General features: G+C 44.1%; 1 protein-coding gene across 2 annotated transcripts in view; it reads right to left on the minus strand.

The window, feature by feature from the left end:
- The window catches only part of Pde6a (phosphodiesterase 6A), a 70390-nt gene that overhangs the window by 14830 nt on the left and 38908 nt on the right, over positions 1-16652 (minus strand). For both annotated transcript variants that reach the window (XM_077796728.1, XM_026384413.2), the window contains 10 exons: positions 15227-15274; positions 12087-12236; positions 11335-11478; positions 9192-9257; positions 8836-8982; positions 7776-7883; positions 5399-5508; positions 3638-3725; positions 3368-3468; positions 2912-3019 (listed from right to left, as the gene is read on the minus strand). In XM_077796728.1, the coding sequence (XP_077652854.1) occupies positions 2912-3019; positions 3368-3468; positions 3638-3725; positions 5399-5508; positions 7776-7883; positions 8836-8982; positions 9192-9257; positions 11335-11478; positions 12087-12236; positions 15227-15274 (1070 nt within the window). The remainder of the gene's footprint in view (positions 1-2911; positions 3020-3367; positions 3469-3637; positions 3726-5398; positions 5509-7775; positions 7884-8835; positions 8983-9191; positions 9258-11334; positions 11479-12086; positions 12237-15226; positions 15275-16652) is intronic.

Raw genomic sequence — 16652 nt, forward strand, 5'->3', positions numbered from 1 at the left:
TGGGTGCATGTCTATAATCCAAGCAATTCCGGAGGCTGAGGCAGGAGGATCACAAGTTTGAAACAGCTTCAGCAACTTACTGAGACCACTAAGCAACTTGGCAAGAGCCTGTCTCAAAATAAAAAATAAAAAGGGTTGGGTATGTAGCTCAGTGGTAAAGCACTCCTGGGTTTAATCCCTAGTACAAAAAAGAAACCATTAAATTAAATTAAAATTTTTTAAAAGTCACCAATATTTCAAAGAATACCTCTGTTTGATGACCCAAAGATTTTTGCACCGGGCCAATACACTACAAGAAAGGGTGAAATGAAGGCTTATCATGTGGCTAGGTGGTGGAACCCTTGCTTGGCATGCTTGCAGGCCCTGGGTTCCATTCCTCGTATTACCACCTAGTATCACCTATTTTCTTTTGTTAAAGTGGGAGGAGAGGGAATGCCCCACCCACTGTGCGTCTGCATTCTCCAGGTGATTAGTATTAAGGAAGAATACCGACTCCCTTAAAGCTATTGATGCCCATACATGTTCGGGAGGTTTTGGGTTCCCTTGGGAACACGTGCTTCTCAGCCTGAAGACTCCTGCTTAAGATTACCTTGCCTTTACAACCGAAGTCCTGCTCCTGGCTTTTGAAAGAAATTAAACATCACATCTTTTATATGACATCATTTGTTTGCAAAGGTTGTATGACATTCCATTGTATGAAAGCACTGTCACTTCTGTAACTTGGGCACCAGTTGGGTACTAGGTTGTTTTCAATATTTTCTGGGAATACAAATCATGTGTGTGTACATATATACATATTTTTAGATATATATTTTATGTATATGTATACACACAGAGAGACACACAGACACACACACACACACACATATATATATATATATTTACTTATTTTTTTTTTAAGATACTGGTTATCGAACCCAGGGGTACTTAGCCACTATGCCACATCCCCAGCTCTTTTTATTTTTAAAGTTAAGACCGAGGCTCCCTAAATTGCTTAGAGCCTCACTAAGTTGTTGAGGCAGGCCTCAAGCTTCTGATCCTCCTGCCTCAGCCTCCTGAGTTGCTGGGATTATAGGTGTGTACTACCACACCTGGTGTGTATGCACTCTTTGGTGCACATGTAAGAGAATGCCTGGTGGGAAATATGTGGGACTCAAGGGTTGAAGAGTAGGGTCATTTGCAATTTTGATGGTAATGTTCAGTTGTCCTCCATAAGGACTATGCCTCCATATACTTCCACCATAGTGAATGAGATCGCTTGTTTCCCCTGGCTCTGGCCAACACCGTGGGTTAAACATTTTCATCTTTGCCAAGAGGAGGGGTAAGAAATTGCAACTTGTTGCAGTTCTGTTTTGAACTTCTCTGGAGTAAGGTCATCATTTTTCATTGATTTTTTCATGCCTCTGAAAACAAGTTTTCTGGAAACATCTGTTTGATGACCCAAATGGATGTCTTTTGTCCATTTTTGATTGGGTTAGTCTTTCTTGAATTGTATTAACACTTTGCTGAGGAGATGAGTTTGTTTGTTTGTTTGTTTGTTTTTCTGTCTGAAGTGTTGTAATGTTTTCTACAGCTTATCACGGTGCCTTGTGACTTTGGCCTTGAATTTCTGTGTGTGTGTTGTGCAGAAATTCTTAATTTTTATGCCATCAAATCTATTCACCTATTTTTTTATGATGTGAATTACAGTCCATACTTAGGAAAATGCATCTGAAATTATTCTTTTTAATTCTCTCATACTTTCCCCATCCTGTCTCTCTCTTTCCCTTATTATTTAAAAAGTCTTTATTTGTCTGGAATTTACTTTGTTGTACAGGCCACCCAGTTGTCCCAGTGCCCTTTATGATCTTATGCTTTTTCTGTCAGTAGGAGATCCACTTTAGCACACGCGTGGTCTTTCAAGCGTGTTCCATTGACCTGACAACTAACCATGCCTAGGACCAACCTGCCTTATTACTGCTCTAGTTCAGAACTTTCTGACGATTTCTGCGTACATATTCCTCATGAGAGTTTTGGAATCAGCTTCCTCATTCCTCCAAAGCACAGTAGGTATTTTTCTTGGAATCACTTTAAATGAATACCTAATTAGGAGAACAGATAACTTCCCAATCTTACAATGGATTCAATTCTTCTGCTGGACCATTTTGAAATGTCTGGTGGGGCAGCTCCTGGTCTTCCTGGGAGCAGTCCCAACTTGAATCTGCACCCTTGTTGAGTAGGAGCTGGTCACGCTGCTCCCCAGGATCAGGGGACCTTTCTAGAGGCCTGACTGGACAACTAAAGGGCTGCAGCAGGAGCATCTTGGCCCTCCTTTCCCTGTCCCAGTGGCTGTCTCTCCTCTGTGGAGAAATTTGCAGTGCTGTGACTTTATCACAGCTCACTTCCACAGAAGGATCAGGGGATGAATAAACAAGGAAATGCTTCCTTGGGACCTGGTGATCCTCCCTTAAGACCCTTCTTGATTACCAATATCGATGCTGTGAACCCATCAAAGAGAAGCAGGAACCATTTGGCCTGGGCTACATATTTGCAAAAAAGATCACAAATTTTCACTTCTCACCTCCTCATCAATAGAGGTGAATCACAGAAGCCTAGTATTTTTGTTGTTGTTTTATAAAAAAAACTTGAAAGTCATATCACTTTGCCACCCAAATCCTGTATTTTACACTTTTTGTGTACAGAGAAATAAATGATGTGGTTTCTTATATTTTTAGTGCTAAAATAAAGACTAAACCTCTATTATAACTTGTGCTATTTGGTTTGGGAATAACTGCCCCCTCCCCAATAAACTGGAGGCCTCCAAAATGGAAGATGTCCCAGATCTTTTAAAAGCAGCAAGATCTACCCATGCAGCCTCCCACCTCACGACCCTAGCTGTCGAGGGTCAGGGCTTAGCCCCGCCTCAACTCACATGACAATTTCCTTTCGCGTCTGCTCCAACATCATGTACTGTGTCCATTCCTGTTCATTTTCATATGTCTTAGACTGATCCACGATCTTCTGGAACATGGTCCTCTTCCTACGAAACACATCAGTTTGTTAAAGGAAGCAAGTCTTAGGTTAAGACATACCTGTGCTGCTCACACTGCTCATTTCATATGGGGACTGATGAAATGGACACACTTGGCCAAACTAATGGCTGAGAGTGAAGACAGGCTCTAACCCAGACTGTGCTGATTTGCTATTGGATTTTAGCAAATCTCCTACCCTGGGTCTCAGTTTCCCCATACATAGGATGAGAGGAATGATAACTCACAGGGCTATAGTGTTGGGCCTGGCACATAATAAAGATCCATTGGAACTACGTTTGCTATTGTTATTATAATCATTGGTCTTCTTGTTATGAAAGTGAGAAAAAAATACCAACTTGAAATATAGGGCGAGGTCCGTGGCGATGATCGCGATGTCCATCATGTGGATTGCGTGCTCATGCTGCCGGCGGTTGAGGTTTTGAAAGATATTCAAACTCTAAAGAGAAAACCAGAGGGGAGGTGTGAGAGACGATGCTGGCGGTTAGTAAGCCACCTCCCGGTGGTCACCTTAGATGGCGGGAGTTCATGGCAGCCTAGGCCAATGCAAGGAGGCTGCCTGGGTGCGCTCAGGCTCCTTCTGAGATGAGGCCTCAGCCCCGTCCTACCTCATCTCTCAGCAGTGTCTTGCCAAACTCCAAGTGATGTCTTTCCAAGATGGAGGACCCGTGGAGCTTGGCCAGCGGGTTCTGGGATCTGAGAGAGAAAGAGAAAGAAAAAGAAAAAGTCAACATGGAAGGGTCAAGATGGAGGTTAAGGACTTTATGATCCAGTCCCAACACCTCTAAATCTACAAGTAGAACGGCTGAAGTTCAAGATTGAGAAGGATTCTGCGTGGGTCCTTGCACAGTGAGACGAGGGAAAATTAGGACCAAATACCAAATCTCTTGGCTCTGCCTTTAGCTTTTCTCCACAAGTGATTCTGACCCTAGTCTGGCTCATGGACTCTTTAGGGAATTTGCTGAGCAGTGGAGACCCTTACCCTCAGAAAACGTCACAAACCCACATCATACCACACGCAGCTGCAGAGATTTATGGATCCCCTGAAGCTGTCCATTCATCCTGGCACTGGGCCATGCTTTGAAGATCAGCAAAGCCCTAGTCCTCCATTCATAAGGGGAAGCCACTGAATTCCCTCCAGCAGTGTGTTTGTTCATTTTTTAAGTGTAATAGATATTTGTTGAACACTTACTATGTGATGAGCACTACACTCCATACTTGGATTCCCACAGTGTAAACTGTAAACACGATCTCCACCCTTGGAGCAGCGTGGACTATTGAAAAGACTCAGAAGAATGAACCCTAGTGCTTATTAGTGAGTTACAGGCCTCCGTTTCTCCATCAGTGTCATGGGGATAACACTAGCCCCTACTCTGTCCAGCCCATGTGGTGATCAGAAGGATCCATCAAGACAGTTCAAGGACTGTGCTTCAGAGGCAGGCTGGAATATAAGCACTATGAGGACAGGCACTATGTGTTCTGCTCACCATGGTACTTCCTTTGGCCAGCGTAGTTCACCAACTACATGAGAAGCATTATGAATACTTGTGAATGAATGAACATTATCGGTTACTAACATCTTGGCTCAGATTAGGTCAGCAGGTAGGACGGGGAGGAGGAGAGCACGGGAGTTTAATCTCCTAGTTTCCTATTGCTGTTGTAACAAACTGCCCCAGACTTAATGTCTGAAAACAGCAAAAATGGATTGTCTTTCAGATTTGGAGTTCAGAAGTCTAAAGTGGTCCACAGGGTGGCCTCCTTCTGGAGACCCTAGGGGAGAATCTTCTCTCCTCTCTGACCTTCCGCCTCCCTCTTACAAGGACCCTTTGGACTATAAGGAATCCATCTAGACCATTCCTATTCCTCAAGTTCCTTTACCACATCAGCCAAGTCCCCCTCCCACCTTTTCTTTTTCCCCCAGCCCTAGGGATTAAATCCAGGTCCTTGCACAAGCTAGACAAGTGCTCTACCACTGACTTCCGACCCTTTAAAAAACTTAATTTTGACACAGAGTCTCACTAAGTTGCCCAGGCTGGCCTCAAACTTGCAATTCTCCACTGAGTTTCCTCAGTGTCCCAAGTCACTGTGGTTACAGGCGTGAGCCACCGCACCTGGCTGCAAGCCTGTTTTGAATGTAAGTCAACATAACATATTTCCGTGCTCTGGGGTTTGGGATGTGAACATCTTTAGGAGGCCATTATTCTGTCTATCATAGGAGTAGAGCTGGATCCCAAGGGCAAGAGGAAGTGGGAAGATGTGGACAGTGGGCCTTTTCCTTGGTCACCCAGCCCGGGGATCATAAAGACCTAGGTGATAAATCCTGGGGTGAGGGTTGGGGAGGGGCGGGGAGCCAGTAAGGGCTAACTCACTTCATCTGGTAGAGGTTGTTGGTGCCTCTGTGGTCAATGTCATGGCAGAAGGCAGCAGTGACCATGGCCAGGGCCTCTAGGTCAGTGAAGTATCGCTTCAGTTTTCCTGTCTGGAAGGGCAATCAGAGGTACAAGTCACTCCTGTGTTGTGGGGGCTGGAAGCAGGGCTGAGAGGGCAGATTGCGGGGAAAGCCTGGCGCTGACCGACATGGTTCTGACCTTGAGGTGAGCAGAGCTTTACCGCAGGCTGAGTTTTCCAGGAAGTTGCACTTTCCATACTGAAACTGGGATGATCCCAGGCAAACAGGGAGAACTGGCCACTTATTACTAGGTGACCTTAGCTGGGTTCATGCGCCTCTGGGCCTCAGTATCCCAGTCTGCACAGTGGGGGTGGACCACGGGTGTTGCTCTGGATGATTTTTGAGAAACTTGGAACCATCCGGTTTCAGGATTTGGAAAGTTTATGAAAGTGGCCAGACGGGTAAAGCAAACCTCCCAAACCTGGTCTACTGGTTTAAGCACAGCCCGGAGGAATCCTCCTTTCCTGGGGCTTCTCCACATAGTTAACCCTTGTTCCTGCTGGTGCTGGAGAAGAGGCTGGAGAAGGGTTGGGGAAGGGTTGTGGAGAGGCAATGCTGACTTTGATCCTACTGAATAAACCAGATTTAAGCTGTGTCCTTGTCACCTCTGGCAGTGGCCTGGCTAGAATGCCTGCCCTGGGTTCCAGCACCTGCTCTGGCCTGACATTTCCAGCCCTGAAGGGAAAGGAATGAGGACAGGGAATGTGAGCCCGAGCAGACTTGTGTCATGCCCTGCATGGGGAACCCTTTCCAATGAAGGATAATGGGCTGGAACCCTCTGAGCCCAAAGTACTGATACAAATGCATGAAGGTCTGTCCCCCAAAGGTACAGTAGCACTGTTTGTCACAGCAAAGATTGAAAACAATGTCCACACCCACAGTTGGGTGCTGGGTGAAGAAATCATGCTATATTTAAACAACAACAACAAAAAACCATCCCTGTCTCTGCACCTGTGGGCTCCACATCTGTGGATTCAACCAACTACAGACCAAAAATATATATTTTAAAAAATCTGTCTGTACTAAACATATACTAACTTTTTTCTGTAGTTGTTCCCTAAACATTACAACATAATAACTATTTTTAATAGCATTTTTTTTTCTTTTCTTTCTCTTTCTTTCTTTCTTGGTACTGAAAATTGAACCCAGGGGCACTTAACCACTGAGCCACATCCCCAGCCCTTTTTATATTTTATTTTCAGACACATTCTCATAAGTTGCTTAGGGCCTTGCTACGTGTTACTGAGGCTGGCCTGGAACTTGTGATCCTCCTGCCTCAGCCTCCTAAATTGCTGGGATTACAGGCACACACCACTATGCCCAGCCACTTATATTTCTATTTTATTAGGTACTAAATGTGATCTAGAGATGATTTGATGTGTATAAGAGGATTGTGCAGCTTATATGGAAATACTGTGCCATTATATAAGGGACTTGAGCATCTGCAGATTTTAGTATGTGTGGGGAGGAGAGTCCTAGAAAAAAAACAAAACCCATGGATATCAAGGATGACTATTTTATGCAGTTGTAAAATTAAAACATGGATGAACCTTGAAGACATTAAGCCAGACAGAAAAGAACAAATACTGTGTGATTCCACTTACATGAAGGCCTAGAGTAGTCAAATTCATAGAGATAGGAAACAGAATAGGGGCTATCAGGGACTGCAGAATAGAGAGAGTTGCAGTTACTATTTAATGGGTATAGAGTTTGAAACGATGAAAAGTTTTAGTGTAAATGTTGTACGACACTGTGAATGTACTTGATGTCTCTGAATCATACATGCAAAACTGATTAAAATGGTAAAATTGGTGTGTTGCATATAATAGAAAATGTGTTTTATATGTATGTATGCATATATAATGAAAGAGTATGATTTACCTATAAAATGGAAGAATGTGATAATATACATTTTCAAATGAAAAACAGAATAATATCCCATTGCTTATGAACAAAATAAATGGTGTGCATGTTTCTCTGTGTGTGTGTGTGTGTGTGTGTGTGTGTGTATACAAGTGTATACAAAAAGAAAATTTGGAAGGACTTGTGCCTTGGTTATCTCCAAATAACAGACCAGGATTGGGATAGACTGCAGCTTCCTATCATGTTTTATTTGTTACATTTATTTATTCTTGGGATTCTTTTATGCATGTACTACTTTTGGAATTCTTAAAAGGCAGTAGAGGATAACAATGCTGTCACTGCCATATGGAGTCTGCATGAGGTTGTCCCACATGACCTGGGCCCACAGCCCAGGCAGATCCTCTCACCCTGCGGACCAGGCCTGCCCTGCTTACCACCAGCAAGGAGAACATGGTCTGTCCCACGTTGAAGCCGTGCCGCCAGTTGTGGTAGGTGATCTTGCGATAGCCCTTACTCAGGGAGTACATGAACCGCACCAGGGCCTGCGAATACACCCACATCAGCGAGACAGTGCACACCTGCCCAGGTGCCCAGGGCTCTCCATTGCTAGAAGACACTAGGAGGTGGGAACTAGCAACAGATGCGGAAATGCTATGAAAGCACTTTGCTCCATGCTATGAAGATGTCTGTTGTTGCTAGAAACAAAGTAAGAGAGAATCATTCCCCTTATCCTGCGGGTCGAGCGTCCATCAGTGATTCCCAAATTGTGCCTCAGAGAGCAATTGTCCTCAGAGATACTAACAGGTGCTTCACAGCAGCAGCAGCAGCAGCAAAAAGGGTTCTTTAATCCTGTGGTTCTCCAATTTGTGAGAACATCAAAATTACCTTGGAGGGCTTATTAAAATCGGTTCTAGGGGTGTGTGTGTGTGTGTGTGTGTGTGTGTGTGTGTGTGTGAGAGAGAGAGAGAGAGAGAGAGAGAGAGAGAGAGAGAGAGAGAGAGAGAAACTTCTCAGATGGTGCTGATGTACTCTGAAGCAACACTTTGAGAACCATTATTTAATGAAAGTCTGGGAAACTCTGAAGACCATGCATACCTCCCATCCCACTGTCTTAGCCAGTCCCCATCACCCAGACTCAGTGAACACTCATAAGGAATCCTGCAGGGAAAGAGCCCTGATTAAAATGGATTTAGCCCACGTTTCCCACCCCAGTCAGATATCTATTTATTCCCTGCCTTCAGAACGCAGTGCTCGGAACCCACTGCAAGAAACCAAAGCTCTGAAGATCCCAAGTTCAGAGGAACAGCGTGTCTCTTTTCTAATAAAAAATTCAACCATGCAACATGACGACTGCTTTAAACCCCAAACACTGAGGGCACACTCTTTTAAAGGTACTTTACAAATGGAGGGATCTTTATTTATTTATTTTTTCCTAAGCAAGGGGAAAAAAAACCCCAAAAAACAGAAAATCACAGATGTTTGCTTTGATCTCACCTCTTGTGGAATGTGGAATTTCTCCACCACTTTCAGCTCATAATACATCTGTATCCCACATTTCACCAGCTCCAGTTCTGTGAGGGGCAAGTCACTGAAGTGGAATTTATTAATTTCATATTTCTCTACATCTGGCAGCTCTCCCCGCTGTAAAAGGAATGGAGTCAAGGGATTAGGGGATAGGAAGTGTTCCTGGGTCCCCCTGCCACCCACCACCACCCTGTTTCCATCCTGGGGTCCTGGGAGGATCAGAGTAGAATGATAGGAACACGCTTTGTAGAGAGTCACACACACACGCTCAGGAGCACCCTGAGCAGATAACACATCAGGGCCTGTTCTGTTCCAGCTCCTCTTACCAGGATCTCAGTTAGCTCCTCTTCCTCACAGTCCCATGGCTCCTTCCCATATACCTCTCTGGTTTTCTGCCAGGCCCCAAAACAGGAGAGAAAAAGAAATGTTATTATATTGAAAACTTGATATGCCTCCACTTTTCCATTTCCATTTTTGCCCTTCCTTTGCATCAGAACCACCCACTTAAAGAAACTGCCATTCAACATTCATTGGTGAACAAATTCAAAGTCACAGGCTTTGGCGCTATGGAGACCTGCATCCAAATTTGAGCTCTGCATTATCAAATGCCTTTGAAGCTCAGTTTCTTCACCTATAAAATGGGGATAATTAAAGCCTTTAACCAGTAAGTTAAAATTTGTGCAATCGGACAGTGTAGCACATACAGCACATATCAATTGTGCAAGGTCATTTTTTTTTCTAATTTTTATTATTTTTTTTTCCAGTACTGGGGATTGAACCCAAGGGTCCTCTACCACTGAGCTACATCCCAGTTCTTTCCTTTTATTTTACTTTACTTTTTAATGAGATAGGGTCTTATTCAGTTGCAAAGGCTGGCTTCTGACTTGTGATCTTCCCACCTCAGCCTCTCCTGTAATTGGGATCACAGGTATGTACCACCATCCCCAGCCACAGAGTCATTTTTTTTAAAAAAATATGCACAACTGAATTAAATAATGCATATTAAGCACTTAGCATGGTATGTGGCACATAGGATGCACCAAAATAAAATAATTCTGTTATATTTGTATTGTTTTAATTATTGACTGAGAGTAAGGAGGGCTTGGCCATGATCCCGGCACTTTCTTTCTGGTTGACTTGAGGCTAGTTTCTTCTCTCTCTGGGCTTATTCCCTAGATGCCAGAGGAGCAGGGAACCTGGACCCAGTTATTTGTTTCTGATTTCTTGGCCCAGAGTAAAATCTCTTAGCTTTCAACTGGTTAACTTAGGCTACACCTCCATAGGATCTACATATCCATCATTTGTCTGAAACTTATGAACTGAGTCAAGCCAACCATGAGGAAAATGATCCAAACTGGATATTTTGTTCTCTGAATATACCAGTTATTGGTATTAAATGATCAATTTGTTACATTATTTTCCCAGCTTAAGAAACTTCGTTTGAGAATACTGACCTCTGTTTTTTTTTTTTTTTTTTTTTTTTTTCAACTTGAGAGGTCTATCTATAAGCCAAGGTCTTGGGAGCTTGGCTGGGCATCATAGCCAATACCATTTGGCTAACTCAGTGTGCTATTAAGATCTTGGTCTCTTTAAGACCAAAACCTCAGGAACAATGAATCAACAATTCTCACATATCCATGAAAGCATCTAGTCCAATTTCCCACTCCAGGGAGCAATGTTCTCTACAGCATCCCCGATACATGTCATCCAGTGTTTATGTGGATAACTCTTGTGTTGGGGTGCTCATCACCTCCTGAGATAGCCCATTCATAAGAGAGGTAGAGAATTTTATTCATTATTATGATAAAGGTTAAGTGAGACATATTCACAGTCTAGGTGATTTGGGGACAAGTTCTTTCCACTTTGGAGGCCTTGATTTCTTCATTTATACAATAAAAATAGAAACCTTTATCCTGCCCATCTTATGGGACTAATAACTTGCAAGCATCAAAAAAGAGCCCAAATGTGAATTTGCTTTATAAAATGTAAAGTGGCGAGGACTTATTATTCACTGTGAACTACTTCTTTGCACACTAAACTCTTCTGTGACTTTCTTGGGTCTTCTGTGAGCTAACCAAAGAGTGAGGCTCTGAGAAACTGACCCTGGTCCATTGGTCTATCAGATAAATCTTCTTCTCATATTAGGGGCTATGTTGGTTGATCTTGTCTCCAAGTCAACACTGGATACAGTGAAAAGTGGAGTTTCTAGAAGCTCTTAAGCCAGGGTCAGGCCCCAGATTGAGATGATCCTGCAAGGGATACCTGTCTTCAGGCCACAAAGATTGTTAGTACGCACCACCTTCTGGGCACTCATCCATCCATCATCTGAGGGCTGCCACATCTCTGTGCTAAGCTGGAGGGACATGGCTGAGCGAACCCACACCCAAGCTGTGCCTTTGTGGACTTCAAGTCTCACTTCAACTCTGCTAGTCTCTACTAAGATGAAAACAAGTAAAGAATATTACGTACCAAGATTTTCTGAATTTCTTCATTGTCACACTTTACATGATATTTTACAATGTCTTGGAAAATATCCTTCCGATTTTCAAGTTTGTTCATAGATTCATAGGTGTCGGGATTCAAGACAGACCAGCCTAGGAACTGAGTCAAAGACTGAAAAGAAAGAAAGGAAGAATCAGACAGAACACCCAGCTTTGATCCTGACTCTTAGAGCAAGACTCCCCTGGGACTCTTTTTACTGGGCTATAACAGGGGTTGTGTGCTGCCCACCATGCAGAGCTGTTGTGATTACAGGGTAAAACAACGGTGTGAATGCGCCTTCTTAAAGCACTAATAGACATTAAGCATCATTTTTATATGTAAAAGCTTCCCAAAAAGGGACCCTTCTTTGCCTATGTGGGGACTATATACAAACTCTGTACTTTCTGCTCAATTTCTCTATGGACCTAAAACTGCTCTAATATGTGGTGTTTAATATACTATGTATACAACCAGAGATATGAAAAATCGTGCTCTATATATGTAATAAGAATTGTAATGCATCCCGCTGTTATACGTATATAAAAATAAATAAATAAAATTTTACAGAAAGCAGAATGTGGATCTCTCTGGTGACATGTGGGGCAGAAGCGAGAGTAAAGAAGGTGGTGGTCGAGGCTGCCTCAGGTGGCCTTCCTGTCGCAATGTGCAGCTCTGAAAGCCACACCTGGCCGCAAGCAGACTCTGAATCCCAGCTGCAAGGACCTCCCGGCACGCCATACCTCCATGAGGGTCTCGTCCATTTCATCAAAGGGCTTCCCATCTTTGCGATTGTAGAACGTGGCCACCCCAACAATTTCTTCCTTCTTGTTCACAATCGGCATTGAAAGGACATTTTTGATCATCCATCCAGAATCATCCAAAGGCTCTTTCTAAAGAGAGGGGCAGATCTTAGGTTCTCTTCTGGGTCTGGGCTGTGTAGGCAGCTGTGATGGACTCTGGGCTGTGGGGTGACCCTGATTGGCTGAGAGGGGTTGGCAAGAGGGTGGCGCTGGCTGGATTTTGTATGGATTTAGTATCAGCCACAGAAGCCTGAACCAACAGCCCATCTGGTGGAGTGCCTGATACAAAACCAGGTAGCCACATTGTCTCCGTCCCTAAGAGCTCAGGGCTGTAGGTGCCTGGCAGTGGACTGTGTGCCAGGGATACAATAATGTGCAGAAACATGCCAGGGAGCGTAGTTCTCTTTCATATATAGGAGAAAACCAGAGGGCACTGGCTGGCTTCAGAGAACAATTCTGGGTCAGTTATGGCGGCGCACGCTGTAATCCCACTTGGGAGGCTGAGGCAGGAGGATCACAAGTTCAAGGCCAGTCTCAGCAACTTAGTGAGACCCTGCCTCAAAACAAAAAAATAAATAAATAAATAGCTCTGGGGGTGTGGCTCAGTGGTAAAGAGCCGCTGGGTTCAACCCCCAGCACTGAAAAACCAAATGCTGGTGGTTTTCGTAATTTTGAATGAATCACCTGGCTATATCCTCTAACTCTTTGCCCTTGGCCTGACTTTCTGTGTAATTTTGGCTTGGAATTTTATTTCCTTAGGCCTTGATTTTCCTACCTACATACAGATGGGGAAGAGTGTGTGCCTTGCTAAGCAATGAGGTTCTTGGTCAGCTGAGGATGCCTGTGGGGAGCCTTGCTTTCATCATTATCAAACAGAGATAACGTGACTCATTTCTAGATTCTATTTTCACTGATTCATCAATATTTACAATGTACAAGAAACCAAGCTACCAGCTGGGGAAACCAAGGCAAGTAAGGCAGATGTTCCTCAGGTGGCTCATCTTCCGTAAAGTAAACCAGCAATGTCACTGCAGTGCGGTATTTTATGTCCCCTGGGAGCCAGAGCAAAGACAGAAGTCAAGGAAGGCTTCCTGGAGTAGGTATCTTCCATTTCTGAAATGTCAAGATTCTTTTTTTTTTTTTAAACTATGCAAATTTCAAGACTCAGCATAGAGTTCTTATACTTTATTTATTTATTTATTTATTTTTAAGAGAGAGTGAGAGGGAGAGAGAGAGAATTTTTAATATTTATTTTTTAGTTTTTCGGTGGAACAACATCTTTGTTTGTATGTGGTGCTGAGGATAGAACCCGGGCCGCACGCATGCCAGGTGAGCGCGCTACCGCTTGAGCCACATCCCCAGCCCTATGTCAAGATTCTTAAGGTGGTGAGATGATACTTGTTATTTGTATTTCAATAAACTGGAAAGTTAAAAAAAAAAAAAGCACAGATTTTTCTTGCATGATTTTTATCTCCTTCTTAATTATGTCCTGATTGCTAATGATTTTTCTTGTGGTTGGCATGCTCAACCCAAAGAACATTGACAAGACATCTAGAGCTGAGGATGTCAAGAAAGGTAAGAACCAACCCTTCCTTGATCCAAGAAAGCCAATATTATACTGGCAGAAATTAGTCCAAGGCAAAACTAAGGATAATAAAAAATGAAATAAGGGGGAAATAGTAAGAGAGACAAATTCCCCTTTGGTCTGCCCTTCCAGGCCTGGTGTGATCTGTTTTTTATCCACTTCTCTAGAATCGGCTTCTGCCACACCCTTCTCAGTCTCTTACTTGCTGGCCAACGCTATCCCTTCCAGTTATCCGTCTCTTTGCTGCAGGCTTCTCCCCTCTCCTTACTCACAAATAATTTCCTCAAGGACATGTTCCTTGATTTCTCTCAGGTCAGGTCAGGGCTTCTGAGAGTTCCTCTCCACATTCTCTATCCTCTGTCTTCCTTCCTTCCTTCCTTCCTTCCTTCCTTCCTTCCTTCCCTCCTTCCTTCTTTCCTTTCCTCCTTCTTTCCTTCCTTCTTTTCTTTTTTGGTACTGGGGATTGAAGCCATGGGTGCTTAACCACTGAGCCACATCCCCAGCCCTTTTTTGATATTTTATTTAGAGACAGGGTCTCACCAAGTTGCTAAGTGCTTCACTAGGTTGCTGAGGGTGTCTTTGAACTCATGATCCTCCTGCCTCAGCCTCCCGAGCTGCTGGGATTACAAGCCTGTGCCACTGCACCAGGCTAGCCCCTACATTTCTACTGACCATTGTGGTGAGCCTTTTCTGTGTACTGCGGCCGCCATTACAAGATGGCGCTGGTCTCTGCTGTAGTCTGTGACAAACAACTCCTTATCAGAATGAGTTGGCACACTGTGACTTGGCACCCTATGGGAAAAGTCCACGTGGCAGTTGTGCATTGGGGCTTTATCTGCTTTATTAAGGCTGGGGCACACGGGAGTAGGGAGAGAAACAAGCTAAAAGACATGTCAAAACAAAGGCCTGAATAAACTGTTGAAGGAAGAATCCTGTGTTGTGTTTCCTTTGCTGGCGAGGGGTCGCGGCAGACCATGACTCAGGTGTCTCTCTTATGAGCCCCATGAAGACAACCACCAGGTCTCTCTGATCCACTATGGTAGCCAGAGTAGCATTGTGTCAAAGCCTGGCCCAGAAGATGGCTTCCACCAGCATTTCTTACATGATAAAAGCCAAAGCCGAATGGAATGCTAAACGATATTCCATGCACTTTTCAAAAAGAAATTATACACAGCCACAAAAATCAGAATAAAACTTCATAGAAGTGGTAGCATTTGAGATTGTTACTGAAGGACACGGGGAATTTGGACAGGAGAGGGTGGTGGCTGAGAGAACAGCTTAAGTGAAGGTCCTGAGGCCAGAAGGCAAAGAGTGCGAGTGTTGAAATAGAATAAGATCTTGGAATTGGCCCAGCCAGCTCCCTCCCCACCTCCACTAGCACATGGCTTTTTTCCATCCTGGTTTCACTCCATTTAGATGGCTACCCAAGGAAGCAGGTGGATTCGAATGGAGAGGAAAGTCATGTGACTAAGAGAACAAATCCAAAATGACTTACCTGAAATGCAAAAAGGTCCTCGGCAGGTGCATTCATGATATTGCAAATCTAAAAGCAGTGGAGGGAAGAGGGACTGCCATTAGCCCCGAGGGGCACGTAGTAAAGGGCCTGCTCTTTTCACAAACACCATGTCCTTGCCAACAGCATTCACATTTTTTTTCACAGGTAGCTACACCAGAGATCCTTTTGGATTATTAACAGAGGATACTGGAAAGAAAAGTCCCCTTGTAAACCTTACTTCTCAGGATTGGCTCCACCTCGAATTATTTCTAAACTTTGCAAAAATTAAGGATACAAGCTGCCGTTATTAATAGTGTCTCATTTTGCCGTTCCTCTTTTGTTGAGCATTTGGGTTGCTTTTTCTAAACTGAAACAGTGCTATGCAAAACATATTTGATTCATGTACATTTGGGGTTCTGTTTTGCTTTCTTGGGCAGGAAGGCATTTTTCCTTGGGGTAGAAACCTCAGAGTAGAACAAGAAATGGCAGGTGTTGTAATTTGGGTTCTACATTGCTAGATTTCTCTTCTGAAAAGGAGAGAATAAAAAAGGAACCATATGACACTTATCTGATCCCTCCTGCGGCTGGCCACCATTGCAGTTGGGTAGTGTACACACTGCACCTGCTGAGGGGCGGCTGGCCCTGAGATCCAGCCTGGGTTCTCACTGTAGTCTTCCCTTGAGAAGAGGGCCTGCTTTTACTTCTCAAAGGCTACTACATGGGCTTGCAGCAACCCTGCCCATCAACACAGATGTGGACTGTCTGGTGTCAGAGGCTGAGCTGCCCAGCTCCTGTCCAAGGACTGCCTACTCACTCTATCATCCTCCAGCCTCTCCTTGGACCTGGTCCATCCGTTCCCATTGTTCCCTCCTGATCAGCAACCTCTCCTCGGGCCCTTTTCCCTCAGCCCATGAGCCAGCTTGTGTATCTCCCATCCTCAAAATGCTTCCCTCACACAGCGTGGTCTCTATAGCAACCACCCACAGGTACTCTCCCTCTTTCTCTTGCCTTCTCTACCTTTTACTGCATGCCACTCCTCAGTGGACCACATGCTAGTATCTGCCTCCACTTTGCCACCAAATTTGCTTTCATCGGGGCCACCAAAACCTCTTAATTGACAAATATGATGGGGCCTTCAGTTCTTGTCTCACCAGATCACTGTGCTGCATTTGGTCTATCTGCCTGTCTTTCTTTCTCTTTTCCTTTTTTTTTTTTTTCTTTCTGCATTGGAGTCTGAATCCATGTGCTCATATGGGGCAAGTGCTGTACCACTGAGCTACATCCCCAGCCCTTTTTATTTTAGACAGAGTCTCACTGTGGAGAGTGAGACTCTGGGTTCCCAGGGTGGTTCAAATCACCCTGGTCCCTGATTCCCTTATGGCTGCCTTTGCCCTGGGAGCTGACTGTGCAAAGGTGCAGGTCAAGG

This window comes from Urocitellus parryii, chromosome 1, assembly GCF_045843805.1.
Source record: "Urocitellus parryii isolate mUroPar1 chromosome 1, mUroPar1.hap1, whole genome shotgun sequence".
NCBI lineage: Eukaryota > Metazoa > Chordata > Mammalia > Rodentia > Sciuridae > Urocitellus > Urocitellus parryii.